The sequence below is a fragment of the Eptatretus burgeri genome, chromosome 11 (genome assembly GCF_056783735.1).
Source record: "Eptatretus burgeri isolate ZD-2024b chromosome 11, Ebu_testis_v1, whole genome shotgun sequence".
Classification (NCBI taxonomy): Eukaryota; Metazoa; Chordata; class Myxini; order Myxiniformes; family Myxinidae; genus Eptatretus; species Eptatretus burgeri.
In genome coordinates, this window is record NC_140971.1 from 28,124,499 (window position 1) to 28,149,497 (window position 24,999).

General features: G+C 44.1%; 1 protein-coding gene across 2 annotated transcripts in view; it reads right to left on the reverse strand.

Moving 5' to 3' along the window:
• The window catches only part of LOC147016743 (phospholipid-transporting ATPase ABCA1-like), an 82,850-nt gene that overhangs the window by 26,012 nt on the left and 31,839 nt on the right, over positions 1-24,999 (reverse strand). The window contains exons 6-27 of one of the 2 annotated variants that reach the window (XM_085845695.1): positions 24,876-24,991; positions 24,348-24,551; positions 24,150-24,239; positions 23,725-23,947; positions 23,199-23,338; positions 22,635-22,751; positions 19,374-19,577; positions 18,786-18,994; positions 17,809-18,060; positions 11,111-11,333; positions 10,736-10,957; positions 6,630-6,834; positions 6,403-6,513; positions 6,117-6,288; positions 5,767-5,898; positions 5,333-5,472; positions 5,072-5,209; positions 1,866-2,101; positions 1,529-1,601; positions 1,158-1,360; positions 993-1,035; positions 776-889 (exon numbers count right to left, since the gene is read on the reverse strand). In XM_085845695.1, coding sequence (XP_085701821.1) covers positions 776-889; positions 993-1,035; positions 1,158-1,360; positions 1,529-1,601; positions 1,866-2,101; positions 5,072-5,209; positions 5,333-5,472; positions 5,767-5,898; positions 6,117-6,288; positions 6,403-6,513; positions 6,630-6,834; positions 10,736-10,957; positions 11,111-11,333; positions 17,809-18,060; positions 18,786-18,994; positions 19,374-19,577; positions 22,635-22,751; positions 23,199-23,338; positions 23,725-23,947; positions 24,150-24,239; positions 24,348-24,551; positions 24,876-24,991 — 3,567 coding nt within the window. Of the gene's footprint in view, positions 1-775; positions 890-992; positions 1,036-1,157; positions 1,361-1,528; positions 1,602-1,865; positions 2,102-5,071; positions 5,210-5,332; positions 5,473-5,766; positions 5,899-6,116; positions 6,292-6,402; positions 6,514-6,629; positions 6,835-10,735; positions 10,958-11,110; positions 11,334-17,808; positions 18,061-18,785; positions 18,995-19,373; positions 19,578-22,634; positions 22,752-23,198; positions 23,339-23,724; positions 23,948-24,149; positions 24,240-24,347; positions 24,552-24,875; positions 24,992-24,999 lie in introns of both variants that reach the window. The other variant, XM_085845694.1, reaches the window with a different exon arrangement.

The following is a 24,999-nucleotide window of genomic DNA, read 5'->3' on the forward strand; positions in this document are numbered from 1 at the left end:
TGACAGTGACACCAAACTTGTCACATGCTTTCAAGAAAATATCAAAATTGCCTGTAATCCGATGGCTGAACAGGAAACAAGGGCGGCATCGTCAGCAAATAACAGCTCATGGATGAGGAGTGTTCTTGTTCTAGTCCTGGGATTCAGGTGAGCAAGACTGAAGAGATTTCCATCACATCTTGTGTGAATGTAGACATCCTCATTAATTCCACTAACTGCATAGGACAACAGACAGGGGGAAAAAATAAAAGATTCCAAATAGTGTTGGTGCCAAGGCACACCCCTGCTTTACTCCACTGAGAATATAGAATGGTTCAGACTCCTTGCCAAAGATAACACATGCCTGCATACCACTGTGAAATGACTTTATCGAACAAAGTAGGGGGACAGCCAAGGTATTCCAGTAATAGAAACAAACCACTGTGGCTGACCAGGTCAAAAACCTTGGTGAGATCAACACATGCGACATGAAGTTCTTTCTGTTGTTCTCTACATTTTTCTTGGAGCGGTCTTCAGATAAAATCATATATACTGTTGATCTACAAGCTCGAAAACTACATTGACTCTCCGGATAGACATTACCAGCCAGCTTTAGCCTACAGCTAAGGAAGGCTAAGCTCCAGGTACCGTATTTGTCTATGCCATATATTTCGTTCTATAGTCATCAAAGCAACAGAATCATCACGAGCATTAATTTTTAAGCAGAGAAGTTAAACAAGCAATTACATAACATGAAAGATGACAAGTAGCAAGGCCAATGAGAAGAGATATCTACCTGGGTCACAATTCAAGTCTGACATTTCAATGTCACACTCATTGACAGGGCCAGGAGGACAGCAACCTGCCCCAGCCTTGCTTGTCCCACAACCCTCCTGGATCTCTGGCTCCTCTATGGTATCGGGTAAAGGGAAGGTATTGATGCATCAAGGAGGCATGAGGGGTTGAGGTTATGTTCAAGAAGGTAGAGCTAATATAATGAGAAATTGACTCACTTGCTGGGGCTTTGTTTTGTTCTTGAGCAACTTTTAGAAATATCTGTCATTTTGGGGAGGCAAAAAGAAATAGGAAGCAATGAATATGGTTGTTGTTACAGACATGTAGAACATATTGGTAAACATCAGAGCAATAGAATGATGGGTGATCTTGGCTGAGCTGACCTCCTCTAAGCCTGCGTGAGACAACCCATAACTAGCAATTCCAAGTTCCGTCAGCCGATCATCCAGCTCCTTGAACAGCAAGCCAAATGCAGGGCCTTGTGAAGCAGCTGCTGGAAGTGCATAGCTCAGCTCATGGCCACGACTTCCAAGAAGTCGAGCACCTGGGATCAGCCCAATCACCAGGCGGCTTACAGCTTCCACATCTAGGGTCATCGGAGGTGGAAGGATTAGAAGGTAGATTGTCAAGCTACAAGAACATCTTCCCATTTTCACTTTTAGATTACAAACAAAACAATGAATTGCCAAAGTTTAGTGATTTAAAACAGAACAGAGGATAGGTGTTTATAATTGATGATCTCGAGATGTCACACCTGCGATCGTGTCTGGGTTAGATTCATCACTTCCGAAGCCCTCATCCATACTGGTGTCTGACTGTTGATCATCCTTTGCAATACACATCCACAATAACAAGTCATTACTCATCATATCCAGACTGTCTTTATGATCTACTTCACTTTGTTGTTTCTAATTTCAATTTGAATATAGACTTGCCCATGTACAAGTTTTTGAGTGACTGCATCAGAATGTCTCGTCTCAGCACAACATTGTTGGTAAACCACCAAACAACATTCCATTTATAGGATTCTAACAATCTCATGTCGATCTAACTTTGTTCCATTCTGCTCATTTCTGGCTGTTTGTTTTCACCTGCAGTGAGGGGTCCTGGCCTCCGTCGGGACGCACGAGGCTGCTCAGGCCACTGCCATGGCTGCTCCCTGTAGCCCCACGTTTCACAATCGTCAGATGATAACCCCCACCAAGTGCAGTCTTTAAGAACATTGGAGAGCCAAGGCAACGAAGCCGGCCTCCTGCCACAATAGCAATGCGATCTCCCAACAGCTCAGCTTCATCCATGTGATGAGTTGATAAAACGATGGTACGGCCTGGAGAAAATACACAAGCCGAAGGGGAAACGAATCAAACACGACCAAGAAACTGCAAATGGTGTTAAGGTCATGTGGTCTTCAACAAACGTCACGTCGCTCAGTGGGTATGGGACGAAAAGATCTCTGTGTCCGCTGGGTTAATTTGGCGAGAATTGGCATCTCTGAATGCAATGACCGTGGCAGAATCGTCGAGCAAAGCTTGTCGACATTCTATGCTTGAGGCGTGTTAGCGTAGACCCAGTCTGCCCATTTAAGGATTAATCAGCCAATTCTCTAAGCGCGATAGAGCCTGTTCCCGATGACCACACGAGTTATCAAAACAGGAGTATTTATTAACAGAGAAAAAAATGGAGGCAAAGGGGGAGTAAGCACGGCCATGCAACGTCTATCACAATTGAATAAATATATAAACTACCCCCCCCCACCCCCACCACCACCAAAAACAAAACAAAACATCATGACGGCTGAGATAATACACCCTACTCTTTCACTCAGGGTAAACATGGGACATAGCAGGGTACTGACGAGACAAATAACCTATCTGCAGAGCACTGCTTGTGCAAGCCGTGGGTTCACCATCAGCCTGGTTGGCCGTTAGAGTCCGCACAGCGGTTTGGTGTGGTCTTGGCTGGCGGTGGCGCTCTCTCTCAAAGACCAGCGGCAGTGGATGCAGCAGCAGCAGCCCCAAGTTTAAGGTGGAGAGGAGACTGGCAGCAGGTACCAAAGACGTGAAAACAGACCCAACAACACAAATGCAGACCCCGAAGACTCAACAACGTGTATCGACACTGGCCGCCACACACAACGCCAACACTTTTATAATCCCCACGGGGCTCATTGAAGCACTTGTTGGGAATGCTCATTGGACAGCGCAGCCAGACAGATGCCCTTATACGGGCATGTCCTTGTCCCATCTGGTGGCATTGAGCTGACCCCACGATCATGCTGTGGGTCCTGCTCACTGGCTATTGCTGGGAGCAAATTTCATACAAGGAGAGACATTCAAGAATGTATGAAGGGGGAAAAGGTGGGGCTAAGTTACAGACACTTGGTCGGGGGAATAGATCCTTCTGAACATGTTCTGGACACATTTTATCATATACTACAGAAATTACACCACACTTACACATATACATACACATGCGATGAAATAACTATTCTAATGTCTCCTTCATTTCACCCCCCTGATCTGATCTGATCCGTAACAATGGATAGAGATAAATATTGGGCATAACTCGTCAAATCTTTGTAAAACCACAGAATTGGTTTGAAATACAATGATGGTTCAAAATTGACGTGCTTATTTTGCTCCAGATTATTGTAAGAGAATGACTTATTCCTGAAGGTTTGTGAAGTGGCAGTGGCAAAATATCGCAACACATTGGAGCAAGTGATATCACAGCTGCATAAAGCATTCTGGGTATCTGCATGATGTTGGCAAACGATGTGCTACTTAATAACAGCATTGTGTAATTAAGTTTTTTGTAAGTGAAAATGTCAAAGCAGGTAAAATTGATTGCAAGTAAGATATTTCGTTTGGTGATGTATGTTTTTCACACAGGAGTGTGTTTATGCAATGCAAAAGGTTTAAAGCGGACATGAAGCGATGCATGTTAAACATGAATAATAAAGCACAATTTAATCTTGAACATATACTGCATGGACACCACTATTATATTTACTGTACAAGTAGGCGAGCACCCGTGGGAAATCCATGGGAATAGGCATGTATAACGTTTGCACATGTGGAGTTAGATGCTGCACGTAGAGTTTTCCAAAATGGATACTGGCAATTCTGCAGCTATGCAGAAATCCATCCATTTCAATGGGACCATACTTTGTACAGAGCGTCAATGCTGCCGAAGCAGTCTCCTGAGATATTGGGCACAATCCTGGATGGGTCGCCACTCTGACACAGGGTACTCGAATGGCTGAATCATCCCAGCAAGCCGGTACCCATTTTACCGACCTCGGAAGGATGACAGGCTGAGTCAACCCCACCCGGTATTAATTCAACAGCCGAGTGGGATTTGAACTCAGGATTCTAGGATTCCAAGCCCACCACCCTAACCATTGAGCCAACACCAGGCAAAGACGATGCAGAAATAATGTAATGCAAACAATATATTGACTTCACATAATATGTGAATACATGCCCAGGAACATGTGAAATACAGTTTGTTTACAAATCTTGTATTTGCACACTATTCGGCCTTGAAAACTCGGGCGAAAACCGAAATTACGGACAACAACCTTCCATTTTTTTATTTGCTGGTGTATAAGCATAAAAGGCCATCAAAAGGACAGATTGGAGTTTTTTTTTTAATTAAATACTTCAAGTATTAATCATGACTATTTTCTCTCCTCTCCATGGGTTGTAATCAAAACGTATTTCTCTTTCAATGCAGAAGACGTGTTGTGCAGTCTTCAAATGTACACCAGAGGCGAGAAGCCTTCGGCCGTACGCCTGAGGCTTACAAGTAGTGACCAAAATGGCAGACATATACGATTTAATTGTTTTTTCAGGTTACAATTGTGGGTGGAATCAGGCCAAGCCAAGCTCCACCATGGACGGACAGAGCTTCAGAGCAACAGGTGGAGAATATTATAGTGGATATCCTGAAATCATGTCACAAAAAGAAGTGCAAGATAACCTTAATTCACTCTGTAGTGATGTATGGTGGTTACATAACATCACAGATGCTAAGGTTAATCAGATTCAGGTCAAACCAGGACAGTCTGACCCAGGAAATATCAAAAAATAATCTCAAGCAAAGAAGCTGACAATATATAATGAAGACAAATTGCACAAAGTAAGAAAGAAAGTCCAATTGGTACAAGATAAATTTTTGCTTATGGAGTTGGATTTGAGCCTTGCACTGACTCAATGAGTGATAAGGAGAAGATCTATTATGATAATAAAGATATGACTTGTCAATTGTGAGAGAAAGCATAAGCAGGTCATACCCTGCCTGTAGTGCAGGAGAAGGTCCCAGATGCCTCGACGCGAGTACGGATCCACACCAGCTGTAGGCTCATCCAAGAACACAACTTTTGATCCTCCCACAAAGGCTAGGGCAATCGATAGCCGCCGTTGTAGTCCTCCTGGATAGCAACATGAGTTAGCAAAACGTGGATCAATACAATCTTGGAGGGTAGGCACACTGGAATAGATAACGGCTGGGTACCAGGTGGACTATCACACCATAAGATTGCCCTAGTCCTCACCAGATAGCTTGGAAGAGAGTTCCCTTCGTTTCTCAGGTAAACCCAGCTCGGTCAGAATGCGGCCCATCTCAGCCTGTGCTTCCCTGCGTGGGCAGCCTTTGAGTCTCGCATAAAACCAGATATGCTCTTCCACTGTTAGGCTGCAGGAAAAAAAAATATACCCTCACATTTTTTTGTTGGCTTCAAATAAATAAATAAATAAACAGTCACAAGATCTCAATAATGCCCCTTCAGAAGATTCATATGCTTAAGATGCTGCATCTGCTTATAAGTACTATACAAGTTTGATAATGAAAGGAGAAAGATGCAGTTTTGAGTGAAATTGTAAGGATGATTCACGTGAAAAAGGAAGAAATGCATTATTGCTAATTAATCTGCTCCAAATATGTCCCTTTACACCATCCATGTAGCAGTGTCCACGAGTAATACTGTACCTATCAAACAGCACATTGTGCTGCGGACAGGTTCCAAGAGAGCGACGGATTAGGGACATCTCTGTGCGGATGTCACGGCCCAGGATGTACGCGGAACCTGATGTGGCTGGGAATAGACCAGTCAAGATGGACCTGAATGGGCATGAATGCCATTAAAGTTGTATTTATTGAGTGGTCTGCTGTTCGGTTTCAATGTCTCCACAGTAGAGCCCAGATAATGGAAAAGTGCAGATCTTAATCATGCAGTCAGACAAACAATGAACTTTGTATGCTTTGTGCAGTGTTGCCTGTTGGATTATATTGGTTGCATTCTGGGTACTGGTATATGAATAGAATATTCAAGAACTCACATTGTTGTGGTCTTTCCAGCACCGTTGTGACCGAGAAATGAGGTGATGTGACCCTGCAGGAAGTTCAGAGATAAACCGGCCACAGCTACCTTCCCATCTCCATACACTTTCCGCAGACCATGAAGAGCGACACCAACTGGAAGATCTGGCTCTGGCTCAATGCACACTGCATCTGCTACACAGGTATCACTCATGAACACATGTACATAATAATTACCGTACTACATTAGGTTTGCCTCAGGTTGTCGTTATATTATATTTTGTTACAGTAATTGCAACCGCTCACCATTCAATGGATCCTGTCCTAAAGCTGCAGAGGCCAGATTGTCTTGTTCATAGCCACACCAGTATGCCCGTGATAAGGGGAAGTACCAAGGCCGAGGTACGCCATACTGCCCTGCACAGACATGGCAAGAGGTTCAAACACTTGTTTAACACCAGTCAATTAAAACGAAGTAACCATGCTTGAGGAGTCGAGAAGGCATGTGAAATAAGTGAGTCACATACACTTACCTGGCCAGACATTCTCAATGTACCATGTGAGTAGAGCATATATGGCTGCATCCAGAGCCATCATGGTGGTGGCAGTTGTGAGAGAGTAGGCCTGACCAGGTCCAGGAGTTCCAGCAATGTTTGACCACTGAACACCAAAGCCCTGCTCCTCAAACAGAGCCACTTGCTCCACTCCAAAGCTGAATGCCACTGTGGAGAGTACACTCTGGGGATCGGCAAAGAGGGAACCAACAGACAAAATCATAATTCATGGTCGGGGTTGGATTTATAATGTCTCAATCAATATAATATGAGTAGAGACACACTGGGAGCTGGTTATGGGATCTAACACGTATATTACAATACGCTAAGGGGTGAACATTGTGCTATGTTGTCGGCACTCCCATCTGTGGTCTCGTGGGCATGGGCGTCATGGCGACCTGATTTTGCCAATTACAATTCTGAACTTTTTCAGATTTAATTTTGGAGTTTTATTTTTTTAAAGCAAACTGTGATCCCAAATGGCACCATTTTGGTGATGCAAAGTTGTGTCCAGTTGATGTTGTCTCAGCTGCAAAGTTGTCCTAAGGCGCATATCCAAAAAAGCCGGTACAAGTTTCTTCTGGGTGTATATGTACATACATTGTTGCGGGCCGGGGTCGGGTGAGAAGACCACTAGGTGGGGGTTCCCACCAGAGGACCCTATGTCGGTTCCCACCAGACTCCCCGGAATTGTAGGCCGTCGCACACGGATAATTCCGTGACGCGGCGGGTCGCTTAACCGACCGTGGACGCCAATAACTCAACCGCGTGATCTAGGGTCCTCCCGTCTATGGGTCAAATGGGTTACCTAATTAATCATGTGGTTTAATTACCGGGGAACACGCCCTCAGGATCCTGAGTCTCCTGGACTATTGGGTATGCCTTGTCCGAAACGGATCACTCTACCGGACCGGATCACTTTTCCGGATCGGATGCAGCCGAGCGACACTGCCAAGGATGTACCGGCTGAAAGGAACGGATCGTTGGGAATAAAGTCCCGGCTAAAGCAGGATTTGGACCATGCTGGATCAATGGAAGAAAAGACAAAAACGAGCAGGGAACATTCCGAATAATGATTTATTAACAGTCAACTTACAAAAGGGGACACAGAGCAGACTTTATAACACGAAATTAATAACAATAACAATAACAATCTTCTGCAGTCTTACTTAAGCAGACAGGTGCCAGGACACACACACAGACACAGAAAACCCGATGAAGAGGGAGTTTTGCAACCAGGAAGGGAGGGGAGTTGAGGCTATAAACCCGGTACCTTTGCACCCGATAGCACAACGTGCCACCAATACATTTGGGGGGGGAGGGGGAGGATGCTCTGTGGTGCGGTACCCGACAGTGGGCGCGTTTTCTCTGGCTTCCGCTGCACGTGTGGAGACTGTGTTCGTGAAAGGAGGAGCTTGAGTCGAGAAGGGGCAGAGTCCAGAGTGCGAGGACGGAGTAGTAGGCTGGACCAAGTAGGCCGGTGGGTCGACGTCGTGTGGGCGGAGCCGAGAAGGCGGAGTTGAGGAGGGGGAGTCCGGGCAGCAGGAGGCGGGTCGTGGTGGTGTCGACGAGGCGAGAGAGAGGCGGAGAAACTCAAAAAGCAAGAGAGAGACAGAGGGACTTCTCAGACCTTTATAGGATTTGCAGCTCGGGGGGAGGGGTCACCCCAAATCGTAACGTCATCACCTGAATCGGGCGCTCTGATTGGCCCTGACACCTCACGTGGCCCGCCAGCTTGGTCCGGAAACCGCCTCTTCGTTTCCAGCAAGGCCATCTTAGACAGCGAACATATTTCGCTCCGACCCCACGACATGACACGAATCGCCCACACCGAAAGTGGCACGCGAATCATCCTGGAAAAACCCCCGGGCCGTGCCCGGGCGACCGGTCGAAGGTCCTGCATGCCCGCTCGGGCGTTCGACCAGTGTCGATCAACGCGCTCGCTCCGTGCGCGCCAACGTGGCCGACACTGTACATTCCCCGGCTCGATCGCAGCTTCGCTGGCCGCAGAGACGAGAAGACGTTCACCATCCGTGGAGAATCCGCAGCTGTCAGTGAGGGCCGAAGGTACATTGCCATGGATAAATCCATGCACGTTTCAGAAGCGGCGTACGCGTCTGCTTTCAATCACATTCCATAAAGTGCGTGCAGTTCCGCCATTACACACGTGGCCAGCGCTCGCGTTCACACGACTCCGCTCGCGTGTGCGCGGGGCGAACACAAATATGTGTCGGATATTGAGGTTAAAAAGGAACAAGCCGCTTCTACATATATATATATATATATATATATATATATATATATATATATATATATATATATATATATATATATATATATATATATATATATATATATATATATATATATATATATATATAAAAAATATATAATAAAATGACCGTTTTTACAGCCATTTTTCCCTGCTGTGCAGGGGTTTGGCTTTTTCTTGAGGCAATGTTTTATGGCCGGGTGCCCTTCCTGACGCCAACCCTGGTCGCCTCTTACGACACACAGGGATATGGTACACCTATTCTAACCGGGGCATACACCGGGACCAGTACACTGGTACTCATTTCGCCGACCTCGGAAGGATGACAGGCTGAGTCAACCCCCTGGTGTTAATTCAGCAGCCAACGTGGCTTGAACTCAGGACCCTGGGATCCCAAGCCGCCACCCTAACCACTAAGCCAACACCAGGCTTCATATATATATATATATACATACATATATATATATATATATATATATATACATACATATATATATATATATATATATATATATATATATATATATATATATATATACATATATATATATATATATATATATATATATATATATATATATATATATATATATATATATATATATATATACACATATACTGTCAGACCGCAATATCGTGGGGGATACGTTCCTGAAAAATGCCGCGAATGTCGGGGAATGTATTTTTAAACTTTTTCTCGGCTCGTGGAAGAGCGATTACACAGAACAAATCAGGATACACTATAACAAAGGGAACAGCAGAAGAAAGGAGAAACACCAACAGCAGGGTGGAGGGAGAAAGTAGACGGAGATGGAAAAAAAAAAGGGATGCAGATAATGATGAGGGGTAAGGGAGAACGCAAGGGGAAGACAATGTGGAGACATAAGCAAAATTGTGTTTGACCAGTTTGTGATTTTGTCAAAGTCTGAGGAGAGGAAAGAGGCTGCTGCCTGTCTGTTAGAAGGAGGAGAGATGTCACTGCAGAGAGTGGAGTCATCAGCAAAGAGATAAAGAGAATTTTCCAGAGTAAGAGAGATCTATTTTTTTTTTTTTTTGTATACCAAGTCGAGGCTTGTGTAAGAGCTAATACACAGAAACATTTCACAAGGCAGGAGACAAGAGGGGCGTGAGAGGGAAGCACAAAATAGTGGGGAACAAAGACAATATGATATCTGTGGAAGGGAGCGGGATGTGGCGCGGTATACGGGGTAAACAAGATGGTACTACAGGGACTTTCAGGAAGGAAAATGCTGAATTTCATGGAGGTGGTTTGTGGTGGATAAACGGGGGTAGGAAAGATCATGGTTTTGGATGGGGGAAGATATGAGATGGTGGTGAACAGCTATTTTGAAGACCTGGAGGAAGGAGTAGGTGGGAAAAAAAGAGGAAAAAAAATATATATATATATATATATATGCAAAACAACTGTGATCAATAGAGGAGAGATATTGGTGATGGTTGCCATCATGGGTGAGAGATACGATTGGCCTTTCGTATAGAGTCAACAAAAACAGCCCACAATATAAAATGTGGTCATCGTCAATGCACCACAACCTTTCACACAATTAACAAATAGTCATCATCCATTGTATGGGTAAATTACTCAAGTTGCCAAACCCAGTGAAATTCAACCACACTCAAAGGCAGTGCATGGTGTGGGATCAGTGGTAACCAAGCTCAAGACGCTTCTATCTAATGTCAGACACTCATCTCATTTAGCCACAAACTACACAACAAAAACAAGAAACAAACACAAACACAAACACAGATGAATATAAAGTGTAAACATGACGTATAGAAAGAGAAAGCTTACCGCAATGAGTTTGACCTCATATGGGATGTGATCCTCCCATGCGGCACACAGTACATAAGGAAGGTAGAATGCGAAATACACGAGCCCACCACAGGCTGCTGCCAGGTTGGCCCGTGAGAAAGCAGTGCTGATAAGCTGGGTTTGGGAGACTGTAGCCACTGAGAAAAAGCAGAGGTATACGTAGAGCACTGAAGGGGAGCTGTATGGCAGTATGTCTCCAACCTAAGGACAGGGGTTTAGGCAGAGAGGTGCAGATTGGCAAGTAAAATAAACCTGTTGGATTTTGACGTTCATTCTGCTAAATCTTGAATAAAGATGCACAAATGAGTGATCACCAACAATGTCACATCATTGCCATAATCAGTACGTCCTCACCTTAAGAATGAGTGTGAGAAGGGCATTGCTGAGCAGGAGTGGAGCGAGGCATGTGAGGAACCAAGCGAGGCGAAGGGTGCTGGGTGCAAGGCCTGCAGCGGCCATTGCTTCGCGCAGTCGTGCCTCCTTCTCTCTGACTATGGCCTTCAAGCCCATGGCCACAGAATAAATGCAAGCCAAGGTAAGGAACATGGGCAGGGAACGACCCATTACACGCAGGAATCTGGGAGAGGAAAAAGGAAAGGATGAATAGCAAAATGCTAAGTCAATCTTCTTATTCTTCTTTAATGGCCACAATTATTCCCACATTCTTGTGGAGTTGGCCGGGGGAAATTTTGGCCGAAGCCTTTAAGAACGGGCTGGTCAGGCCTGTCTTTTAACTAAGGTTAGGGTAGGAATTTAGAATTTGGTCAGGGTGCCGTCAATAGCTCGCCCACTCCTCGCAAAGGACACCGTAGGATCTTTAACATCCACCAACTAATGTCAGCAGACAGGACAAAAGGCTGACAATAAATTTAGAAAATCCAAACCAGAAGAAAGTACATTTTCATTTAAACAATGAGTGATCTACTGTATATAGATATGGAGGATCTTGTACATAAACCAACTGAATTAACAGGATATTAGGTCTCATCAGTGTACTTTTAGATGATACTGTTACGTTTGAGGGGGGGGGGGTATGCATTCAAAGGGTAATTAGGATGTTTAATTAGGTATGCCATGCTGTTCGAGTTTACCAGGATCTCGATGTAATAAGTAGCAATTCAGTGGTGATAAGTTGTCTAGTAAATGTTCATTTCTTCAAGGGGGGAAATGATAATTGTCACGTAATTAGATAGGGACACGGGATAGGGTAAGTGTGTCTGCGTAAACCCCTTTTGGTATTCTCTGGAGACTGGCCGTGACGTCACAGGACAGTGCAGCGGATGGCTCCGCCCCGTGATCACGATTGGCAGAAGGCGACGGCGGTGGGCCAATAAACGGCTCGATTGGAAGTGACGAGGACAGGAGGATAAAAAGGTTCTGTTCGGGGTCGAAAAGGAAGAGGAAGAAGATTACAACCAAAAGATCGTGTGTTTTGGTGGGGAGGCTGTTGCGCGGGGAGCATCCTTGTTGTTGTGCTGGTTCGATCGTGTTCTTCATCGTGTCTTGGAGCCTTGCTGAGCCTCGTGCCTCACCTTGGTTGGCTCTGGGGTTCTGCTGACTCGGAGTACGGGGTCGAACGGCGGGCGGACCTGCCTCCCTCTCCTGCTCGCAACTTGGCGCCAGAACTGGTTCCCTGGCGGCTGTGAGCGGACTTGGGCCAAGACCAGGAGGTCGACAGCACCACGGTTTCTCCTGCCCCCCTGACGAGAGCAAGACCAGCTCGTCCGACGCCGATCCAGGGACAATTGCGTCCACACCACGGTCCAGCCTGACCACCAGAAATAGCTACGTTTTGTGTGTGTGTGTGTGTGTGCTTGGCGCCTTAGAGGGATTGAGATCTGTATATTCATTGGAATTGTCTGTGTTTTTCCCCACGCCCGATCCCACACCATCCCGTCGAATCGCCCCGGATCCCTCTTCTTGCCGAGTCTTGTTATTTCTGGTTAATAGTAAAAACGAATAAACATCATCAACTCAGTGAAAAGTGACTCGTGCCACCTTCCTCGTCCCGTTTGCGGTAGAGCGATTAGAACCGCCATGTTTGGGTTATAAATAAATAAACCGCCTCCATCGTTTCGGCTCATTCTACGTTGGCGGGACTGTTCAAGTCCCGTGGACGTCACAATACTAAACGACGGTCAGGACAGGTCAGGTCAGGTCAGATCTGTGACCTGCTACAGGTACCATGTAAACCTGTACTAACCTGTTCCATGGTCGGGTTGTCGGCGACTAAACCGTCTCCCCCACCAGGTTTTCTGGTGAGGAGGGTGTTTGGATATGGACACCCAGCAGGATTAAAAACAAAACCTGTCAAAGGGCGGAGGAGCTCCTTGTGAGCCAACGACCATCCATATCTAGTGCCCAACTGTGTCTGCGGACGTCCTCCTGCAGTTGGGTTACTTTTTTATTAGGAGGTTGGTGGCGGGATTTGCACTCCGGCCACTGTAAAACCCTTCATTCCACAAAACACACAAACGCAAAAAAATCTGAAAACCCACTCCGTGGGAGTACCTCCTGCGCAGCTTCCCTTCGCAGGGCAGCTCACCGGATGACGGGATTGGGGCAAAGCCTTCGGGACCCCCAATCTTTGATGAAAGGAGGGAAACCACGGGGTAACCTCCCTGGGTCAGATTGCGGGAGAGTGTGTCGGAGTGGTGCTGAGGTGTCGTCCACCAGACGGCGGTCTCCTTGGGTTAACCTGAGGTGGTCCCTTCGGGTGGGTGCCTGGAATGTCCTATCCCTGAGAGGATGATCACCTGTCTCTGTTATCATCTGAGCTCAAGCATTTGGACATCGGTATTGCAGCACTCTCTGAGGTTCAGAGACCGGATTGCGGCGAGATAATGGTGGGTGGTTACACCTACTATTGGTCTGGTCGCTCTGATGGTTACCATACTCAAGGAGTTCCTGTAGCTGTGTCCAATGATAATTGAGGTAACACCGGTCAACGAGCGTATGAGACTAAGGATTCGTCACTCTTTAGGTGTCATTTCCCTGGTCTCTGTCTATGCTCCGACTGAGGTGAGTGACCTCACTGTGAAGGACACATTCTACGCCACACTCTAGTCTGTGGTTGATCAGTGCCCCAGACGAGATACACTTCTACTCTTGGGGGATTTCAATGCATCGACTGGAACTGATAGGGATGGTTATGAGACGTGTGTTGGTCCCATGGGTCAGGAACTATGAATCAGAATAGCACTAAGTTCCTTGACTTTGCAAGAAGTCATGGACTTCGGGTGGCCGGTTCATGGTTTCAGCGCCCACAAGCTCATCACTGGACTTGGTATTGCAACGCTGGCGGTGTGGCAAAGGAGATTGACCATGTCCTCGTTGACGGTCGCTGGAGGATGATCCAGAACTGCAGGGTGTACCGGAGTACTCAGTTCCTCAATACTGACCACAGGCTTGTTGTAGTAACTCTAAAGCTGCACCATAAATCCTGGAGAATGGTACCATCCCAGCCAAGGCTGGATGTTGGCAAGCTCAAGGATGAGAGAGTAGCTGAGGAGTTTGCGAACAGGCTGAGTGGACATTTGGGGTGTCTGGGTGCTTTGGGGGGTCCTGAAGAGTTATGGATTACCTTCAAGACCACCATCCTTGATGTTGCTGGTGGATGTCTTGGAACTCACCGCAGGGCAAAGAAGAATTTTGTCTCTCAAGGGACACTGGATACCATTGACCAGAGTCGCAGGGCCAGGCTGAATGGCAGAGCTGAGCTGTTCAGGGAGCTGAGGCGTAAAACTGTACGTGCACTAAGGGTGGACAAGGAGGCCTATGTGCGAGGAATCTGTGAGGGGGTAGAGCATCACCTGTGGACAGGTGATTCTCGTCCCGCTTACAGGGGAATTCGCGCATTGCGTTCATCCAAGCCCATCCCTCGGAGCACTGCAGTTAGAGCAGAGAGTGGTAGGCTCTTAACAGAGGAGTCTGAAGTGAAGGCCCACTGGGCCGGTTACTTTGAGCGGTTGTACCAGGCTGATCCACCAGCTGTCGAGTTGGACGTCAATGGTGTTACAATCCCTGTTGCTGACCCTCCAATCAATTGTGGTCCACTTTCGCTTGTGGAAACACGGGCTGCGGTGAACCGGTTGAAACAGGGTAAAGCTCCAGGGATCTGTGGCATCCATGCTGAACCTCTCAAGGCTGGTGGAAATGCTGCACTCGTGTCGTTGCATGCAGTTTTGTGCTCTGCCTGGAACACAGGCATCATCCCAACTGATTGGAAGAGGGGCCTTGTTGTCCCTCTCTGGAAAGGGAAGGGTGATCGCCAAGACTGCAACAACTACCGAGGGGTGACGCTGCTCTCAGTGCCGGGCAAGATCTTTGCTTGGATAATTCTTGATAGGGTTCGCCACCATCTGCTTGAGCAGCAGCGTCCAGAGCAGTCAGGCTTTACACCAAAGAGGTCAACGATTTACCGTATCCTTGCTCTTCGTGTCCTCACCAAACGCAGAGGAGAGTTTCGGCAGGGGCTGCTTGCAGCCTATGTTGATCTCTGTAAAGCGTTTGATTCAGTGAATCGGGATGTCCTATGGAGGATTCTTGGTCTTCATGGGGTGCCACCAAAACTGATCGATCTGATGTCTGAGCCCTACTCTGGTCCTGAGAGTGCTATGAAGTGTGGTGGTATCATCTCTGACTAGTTTCCAGTTGTTACTGGAGTTCATCAGGGGTGTGTACTGGCTCCCACACGTTCCAGCACTTGTATGGACTGGATTTTAGGGAGGATGTCGGAGAGATCAAGTTGCGGTGCATCGTTTGGGAATGTCAAGACCTCGGACCTTGATTTCGCAGATGATGCAGTCATCTTTGCAGAGACTAGATATCCTTTTGGGGCCCTCGAGGTGCTGAATAAGGAGTCAGAGCCACAGGGGTTATGGGTTTCTTGGGTCAAAACTAAGATCCAGGCTTTCAATGACATATTGGATGCTGCTGTCCTGTCTGTGTCTGTTTGTGGTGAGGATGTTGAGGTCGTGGAGACATTCACTTACCTTGGCAGTGATATTCATGTCTCTGCTGGCTGTGAGTCAGAGGTCAATAGACGTCTGGGTCGGGCCTGGGGAGTCATGGATTCACTGGATCATGGGGTGTGGCACTGCCGGTACCTGTGCGGGAGGACGAAAGTCCGAGTCTTCAGGTCCTTGGTGCTTCCAGTCTTGCTCTATGGATGAGAGACTTGGACTCTGACCAAGGATCTGAGACGGAGACTTAATTCCTTTGGTACCAGGTCTCTTCGGAGAATCCTTGGCTATCGCTGGTCAGATTTTGTGTCCAACGAGTGGTTGCTGAGAGAGACTCTGATGAGATTTGTTACCTGCATGGTCCGTGAGCATCAGTTGCGGCTGTATGGACATGTGGCTTGTTTTCCTGACGCTGATCCTGCTCACCAGATTCTCTCAGCGAGGGAGTCTCGTGAGTGGAGGAGGCCAATGGGCCGACCACGTGCCTCGTGGTTGCAGCAGCTTGACCAGCATCTCAAGGAGATGGGGATGGGTCTGGCATCTGCCTGGGGGAAGGCCAGACGGAGGCCCTTGGAGTACCCGCGGAAAGTGGACGCAGCGACGCGCTGTTCTGGAACATGCTCCCATACCTAACCTGACCTAAATGACCCGTGAACCCGTTGGGTTCCCGTTGTGACAGCGGTTGATGAAAAAATCATTTCAAGAAAAAAAAAAGATAGCTCAAGCGAACTATACCGTGGAGGTTGTTTCCATTAATCAAATTCTCCCGAAGAGTACTTGACTGAATCGGGAATTGATTTTTTAATAATTTTTGTCGTTGCCCGATTTTAACGAAACTTGATACTGCACACCACAGGAGAATGGTGAGTAAGGTGGGCTGAAAATGTTTGTGCTATCGTGTACCGTTTTGGCTGTATTTCGGGAACACACACACACATATACATATATATATATATATATATATATATATATATATATATATATATATACATATATATATATATATATATATATATATATATATATATATATATATATATATATATATATATACATATATACATATATATATATATATATATATACACACACATATACATATACATATATATATATATATATATATATATATATATATATATATATATATATATATATATACATATACATATATATACATATACATATATATATATACATATACATATATATATATATATACATATATATATATATATATATATATATATATATACATATATATATATATATATACATATATATATATACATATACATATATATATACATATATATATATATATATATACATATATATATATATACATATATATATATATATATACATATACATATATACATATATATATACATATATATATATATATATATACATATACATATACATATATATATATATACATATATATATATATATATATATATATATACATATATATATATATATATATATATATATCCACACAAGATGAGAGTTTTAGTAAAATATAGATTATATTTAGACAGGTATCAAAGCTGGAAGAGCAGAATGACAGGGGGCAATGTTTCAAAAGACAAAATGGGGCAATGGAAAAACAATGGGATGACAACAAATTGATATACCCCAGCACAAGGAGGGGAATGGGAGGAGAAAGGTGAGAACAGGGTCTCAGTGGGTGTTGTAAAGCTCAGTCATGGATATGTGAATGATCATGAGGTGGTGGTGGTCAGTAGATGTGAAATCCTGTTGGGAAGAGTGAAAGAAATGACTCAGAAGGCAGTTCCACAGGAGAGAACAGAAGAGGTATGAAAGAATGAAGGTGAGCATTGAGTTTAGACTTGGAGATGGTAACAAAGTATGGGTTTCTGGCAGGACACATATGATCTGGAGGGGCAGGGGATCAAAGAAGAAACTCACTGCAATGTTACAAAGTTATTAATAAATATTAGTCGAAAGAAGCAGCTCCCCATCACGTTATAAGGAATTAACAAAGATATAAGGAGATAATGGACAAATCAACGCAGATCACGATCAAAGTGAGAAAAGAATACAGCAAACGAGACGCACATGTCATCGACGTAACAGGGATATGGCATCTGCTGCAACACTACGCCTGTCGACTGGTGCTTTTTCGATAAATGGCTGGGCGAAGTTTGGTGATGCGTTCTGCTGGTCGAAGAAGAGTTCGACTGCCGAATGAGTGATGCTGGGATGGTGCGGGCAGCTGCGTGTTCAACAAGATCCTGCAGAAAAGTGAAGCCACCCCAAACATACCGAAGATCTTCATAAGGATCTGCACGAGGTCCTGGATCCCAGTACCTGTCAGAAAAAGCATCAAAGCACTGAGTGAATCCATTCAGCAGTTCATATATATATATATATATATATATATATATATATATATATATATATATATATATATATATATATATATATATATATATCGAGCTTGGTGTTGGCTTGGGATCCTAAGGTCCTGACTTCAAGCCCCATTGGCTGCTGAATTAACACCAGGGGGTTGACTCAGCCTGTCATCCTTCCGAGGTCGGCAAAATGAGTACCAGTGTACTGGTCCCGGTGTATTCCCCCGGTTAGAATAGGTGTACCATATCCCAACGTGTCGTAACAGGCGACCAGGGTTGGCGTCAGGAAGGGCATTCGGCCATAAAACATTGCCTCAAGACAAGCTAACCCCTGCTCAGCAGGGGAAAATGGCTGTAAAAACGGCTGTTTTAGTTCATATATATCAACAACAGAATTAATCAATCACCATTTGCTAATTCTATATCCTCTCAACTAAACAAGTAGCAACTATCCATTCAATTAAACACTTTTCTGTTGCATACAAATTCACGACAAACTCTCAAATTACCTGTATTCATTGGTTCAGTGAATCGATTAGGAATTAATGAAAATTAGTCAAGCAAAGTATAAGAATGAAAACAATAACGCAAGGTGAGGAGTGGGCCAAAATATAAAAGGGATATGGACAAAAAAACAACAAAAAAAACACGAGTTATGCTACCTTAACTCAATGATCTCACCGATCTTTGATCTTGTTAGTCCGCTGTACACTGTCTATGTCCATTCGGATCTTGTACTCAATGTGAGCTGGAAGGCCGGAGACCCCATCACCCTGGCTGTTCACAAACACAATGGCTGCCCAGAAGCGGTTCATCTCGAGCAGGTGAAGTGCTCGGCCGACAAGCAGGTCTTCATTGGACTGGACCTCAAACTTGTTGAGTTCCATACACTGTCAAGATGCACATAGCCACAAACACTAACTGAACTACATGTAAAATCAAAGTGTTTACAGTGCAATATACAATGAAATTATTCTTGTTGAGAAAGACCATATATACTCAGAGAGTAAAACCTTTAAAAAAAATCTTTTTAATCATTCGGTCTGAATAAATAATCAGATTTCTTTCAAGTCCTGCAATAAATTATAGGACGTTTTTGAAAGGGATACCTTAGTGAATAATGTCCATTCTGAATGTAAGACTTTGTAAATCAACACACAAAAACCATCTATGGTAATGCCCTAAGAAGATCTCTTAAAACCAGCAACTCATCATTCTGCTTCTGCATGTAATATCTTCATCATTCCTCAACATCATCTTGCAACTTACCTCCAACAATTGTGTGAATGTGTCCAAAGCAGTGTCTGTGGCATTGATCAGGCCCTGCCAGTTCAATCGCTTCCCATCGCTATGGGTCAAGAATGCAAGGAGGTCATTGGCTGAAACAGCTTGAAGCACTTCCTTGGAGCCCATTTCCATTTTCTCAAAAGCTTTGGTGAGAACGATCTGTGCCACAGGAAGCTTGAGCCAGGCCTGTTCAAGACAGCATAATTCATCATTAAAAAACTGTCAATGCTGGATCACAAATCAAACGGAATGTGATTGTGGTTTTGATTTCAAGTATGTCTCCTCTGGGTTTTCTATCCATATTGGAAACCATGTGACTTTTTGAGTATGTAGTACCATTTTACAGTTGTATGTTGGGTACCCTACCGACAGCCAAGTAAGTACATGTAGCTGAGAAGCAACTCCCATTTCCCTGCAAGCTTGCTTGTTCCATTTCTCGTGCTTACTTGGAAAGACTCATTGAGATGGCAGTAAAGCTTCAAATGTACTTCAGGTATATTTAGATTTACACAGTACAAGCTTTGCCAATCACAAAGTCAATGATGGAACCAAATTAAACAACACCAACATTTCTTTCAAATCAGATTCAATTATTGTACTCAATGTGACCTGTTGGTCAGTTTTTCTGACCTTCTACATTTTTCAACAAACCAAATTCAACAAACTCCTATTCTTGGCACACCTGAACTCCTTTCCACAGACAAGGCTTTCATTTGCAACTTGATGTAGTACCGCTCTCCCCTCTCAGATGGCACCCCTGCATCACACCTTGCTCAACTTGACACTGTGGAAACCAAGGCTTTCAAGATCATTGGAATCTCCCATGATGAAGTTCAGTCGATGGGCCTATCACTTTGTCATCACCAACAGGTCTCTATTTTCTTCTGCCTCCTTTCTGGTCTTGCACCCTCTGCCCTCTCCGAGCTTTGTCCCCTTCCCTTTCTGTTGTTTCTTTTGTTATGTTATGCCCTGAGCCGTTCTGTGCTCTAGTTTTTCCATGAACCTTGGCTTTGTATACAAAAAAAACCCCAAAAAACTCAGATTTACAAATTACGACCAAGTGTTGCTGTTACAGTTTATGCTCATACTGTATTATCCTTCTCAGTTTCATTTGTCTTACTCGATAGTCTCCCATAAGTCAGAAAGTAAAAAAATAAAAAAATAGAAGATAAAATAAAATAAAGGACTTAACAACAAAACAAAATCAATAATAAAACAAATCAATGTACTGTACATGTATATAAAGTGGCCGAACAAATCTTACAAATGTCAAGATACTGAACCCACGAGTAGTGCCTTTTTCTGGTTGTACAGTACTGTCATTCGCGGGGGATACATTCGCATTCGCGGGGGATACGTTCCTGATACCCAACATTCGCGGGGGATACGTTCCTGAAAAATGGCACGAATGTTGAATCTGCGAATGTCAGGGCATTGTTTCAATGGGTAAAAGGAGGACAGGTTCCCGGTAGCTTGTGATTCTCAAGGGAAAATCAAAAATCCCGTGAAAACCGCGAATATGCCCGGGAATGTAGAAGAAGTTCAGAAAAACTGCGTATACGCGAAGCACAGGGCCACAAATGTAGAAGGCCAGAAAAACTGCGAATACATGAAACACAGGACCACAGATGTAGAAGCACGTCAGAAAAACCGTGAATATGCCCACGAAAAAAAACCTGCAAATACATGAAGCATAGGGCCACGAATGTAGAAGCAGGCTACATTTTATGAACCGTGAATATGTGGGGTCTACGAATAGTGGAATCGTGAATGTCAGGGTCCAACAGTATCAATTATTCTGGCCATCGAGTCTGGCAAATGCAGAAATAACATCAGCAGCTTATTCTGCATTACAATAGTAGCTCATCATATTTACCATGAACAATGTACAGGGTGGCCATAGAGCCGGGAAACATAGATAATATTATGTCATTCTGTTAGAGTGGTGAGGGAATGGTTGGATGATCATTTCCCTAACCGCATTGGACGACGTGGCCCTGTAGAGTGGGCTGCACGCTCACCAGATCTAAACCTCCTTAATTACTTCTTCTGGGGTATGCTGAAAGGGCAGGTTTATTTGGTGACAATCAGAGACACGAATCGTCTGAGGCAACGCACCACGGATGCATGTGCAGGGATTGATGCAAATGCTGCGTTCATTGCAAATTTGCACAGCGCATTGAACTGTGCATTTCTCACGAGGGACAACACATTGAATATGTCATGTCATGTCATTGAACATATCATGCATTGTAATGCAATGTCAAAAAAAACCATTTATAATGTATATTCGTCTATGTTTCCAGACATTATGGCCATCCTGTAGTATGCAACCAATTATAATCGCACTCAAAGTACTGTTTCAAATTAGAGCAAATATGAAAAAAAACCAACAAAAAAACGAGATAACTGCGATCGCAAAGTGATCGCCAAGGGTAAGCCTCCCACGGCGCCCATATTCATTTCAGACTGCCACATGACCTTGAACATCAACATTTAAGGATAGAATGCAAATTAAGAAAATGTATCTCATCTACAATCTATCCATAAAGCTCAACATCATGAAAATCAGAGAAAAATTATTCAAGTTATGATTTTAAAAAAAGGTGTTTCTTGTTAATTATGTCACAATCCGCAAAACAGTAGGTCAAGGAGACGAAACAAATAGCAGGTGTGCAACCTCAGTGCAGGTACACTATTATGATGCAAGAACATCTTGGAAGGAAGGACAAGTGGTCTTTGAGATTCCAAGATTGAGTGATAACAAAAAAAAAACAAGTTTTTTTTTTCAGACCGCATTTTGACCTTGACCGTTAACCCGAAGGGGTATGATGCACATTAAGCGCAAATCCGACTTAGTCTACACTATCTGGAGAGGGAAATTTTGTTCTGATCGGCCAAACCTTAGGTCGAGTTATGGTGAAAAATGTTTAAATGTCTAATTAGGTCATGACCTTAAAATTAGGTCAAGGTCAAAAAATTGTCAACCTGTAAACTTTTTATTCCCATTATTGATGCAAAATTTCATTTCGAAAGTCCTCGGACATTGGCAAGGGAGAAAAATCAAAATGGTGGTTTAGTATTTCTACGGATTGAAGAAACTCTGGGGTACCAATTGTAGAAAGAAACCCTACAACAGCTATAAGCCTACTCCTTTCCTATAGTGAGGATTTGAATTTTTGAATCAATGCCAGTTTACGAGTGTCAATCCAGGAAAGTGTCATGTGATTTTGCAGGGCTTACCCGAAGACCATTGACCTCAGGACTGCTCTCCAAGAAATTCCACAAGTGGGGACGTATGTTCTGCCAGACCTTGGATAGGCCAGACAGGCTAGCAAGCCGAGAGAAGGTGAGGTTGGCCTGGAGGTATAAAGATGTGAGGGGGAAATCGGGAGAGAGAAATGGGATAAATAGGTTATTTTTGATCAGGTTTGAAGTCGATGTACTGTATATTCTTTGAATAGTTTTTAAATGTAATGAGAGTGGGGCAGTAGAATCACAATTGGACGCAAGCAAGATAAATAAATATCAAGGTCTGCAAAGGGGGAAGCTGTTGCCATCAGCAGGATGTGGAATTTTTGGCATAAAGTGGAACCATAGACTGAAAAGAGGTGTTTCCAGAGCATCGGAGAGGTCATTAATGTAAACAAGGAACATGACTGGGCCCAAGACACTCCAAGGTCAGATTGCAAGGTCAAATGAGACATATTGCAAGGTCAGAGTGGATTCTGTTGAAAGTACAAAGTGGAGGAAACTAATGAGACAGGAAAGGTGACCTATTCAGGATACGTGGTGTGTGGCATGTACCTCACGGATGATGGTGCGTGTGGCAGGTGAATCTGGAGTGTACACAATTTTCCCGAGGAGAAGTGGTTGTAGGGCACGCCAAACAAAACGGCTGGCAGGACTGCTCTCAAAGCGTTGAAACAGGTCGTTGCAGAATGGTGCTGTGGCACACACACACACACACACACACACACACACACACACACACACACACACACACACACACACACACACACACACACACACACACACACACACACACACACACACACACACACAATCAAAATTCCTTCTCAGTGAGCAGCTTAGCCATGTCATAGTACCTCGCCCAACGAGGAAATTTAGTGATGTAACCAGCAAACTAAATTCATGATCAAATCTGGATTCACTGGAAAGAAAGACTGTCCTGTTTAAGTGAAACTCTATCATTGTCTTTAACATCTAAATGATCTCTATTAAATTTTAGACAAAAAAACCCCAAAAACAAAAAAGTAGCATGACAAACAAATTGAGAAACAGGTAGATAAGAGCATGGTAGAGGCATTACTTGTTGTGTTATCATAGACATAAACCTCTTCTGGTCCATTCTCACGGCCCAGAATTGCTTTCAGATTCTGTTCTTCCAATGGGTTCATGGAACGGATAGTCTTCAGGCCATTCTCAGGGTAACCACACAACAATCGGCCAAGGGGCCTTAAGACTTGTCGCATCGTCTCAGGAGTTGCACCAGTCCAAGCATCACGGGCCTCATCCCGAAATACCAACAAGGCCTGAGGGGCAAGAGGGCATATCATGAGATGTCATGCTAGGCAAATCCAAACAAAATAAGTCGTCTGTGTTAAGAACTTTAATGAGGCACGAGTGCGTACTGTCATTCGGATAAAGGGTTAAACATATAGATTTTCACTGGAGCTTAAGAACAATTAAGCCTGTGTTAAGATAGTTGAGACCTTTGGTCGATACAGGACTGACCTGCCAAATTTCCTGTCCAGTGGCATTCAGCCGGGCCAACACAGATGTAGCAGTTTTTAGAAAGCCTGGAGGAAGCTTGGGAGTAACAGCCTTGATGGCAAGGAATGGGGAACAAAAATAGGGTTTATTTTAAGAAACAAACTATATATATATATATAGCAATTATTCAAATTTTTTTCTTTTTTTTGCTTTCCCAACCTTGAAGAGGTGAAGAGGTTGCAACTCAGAAAGCAAAGCATGAACCAGTTGGCCACGTTTCTCAGGTACTAAGCCACACAGCAGTTCAGCTACTGACCCAAACTGTGCAGGATCATGCTGGTTCTCACAAAGGGCCACTACTGGCTCTCTAGAACCAAACAGTGGTATCGTGGTATTCAAGAATGCTGGTAGGACTTGCAGAGCCTGCAGTAAAGGGTGAAATTCAACAATGTGTGGTCAGTACTATTAAAACACCAATTGCCACTGTAGTCCCACATTCTTCATATTTTCTTAGTCATCTCATACAAATGGTCATACATTTTCAGGGTCAAACATACTATTGTACAAAAACATAAGCACACTATTGTACGAGGCCATATAGTTATTGATTATAACGCATTCAATCAACTATATAGGAATCAAATGCCTGCTCAGTAAAACAATGCTGAATTCGAAAGGGCCACCACGAACTTGAGTAAATAGGCCTAGAAACTAAAAGTAAATTTCAAAAACTGGAAATAGAATTACCTCAGTCACCTGCATCTTCAGTAGGTTATCGGTGGCTTCTGCAGATAGGTTGAATTTATCTTGGGTGAGTACTGAGAATGATTGTGGGTTCTCAAGCAGAGAATGTAGCGTCAGAACTGGAACA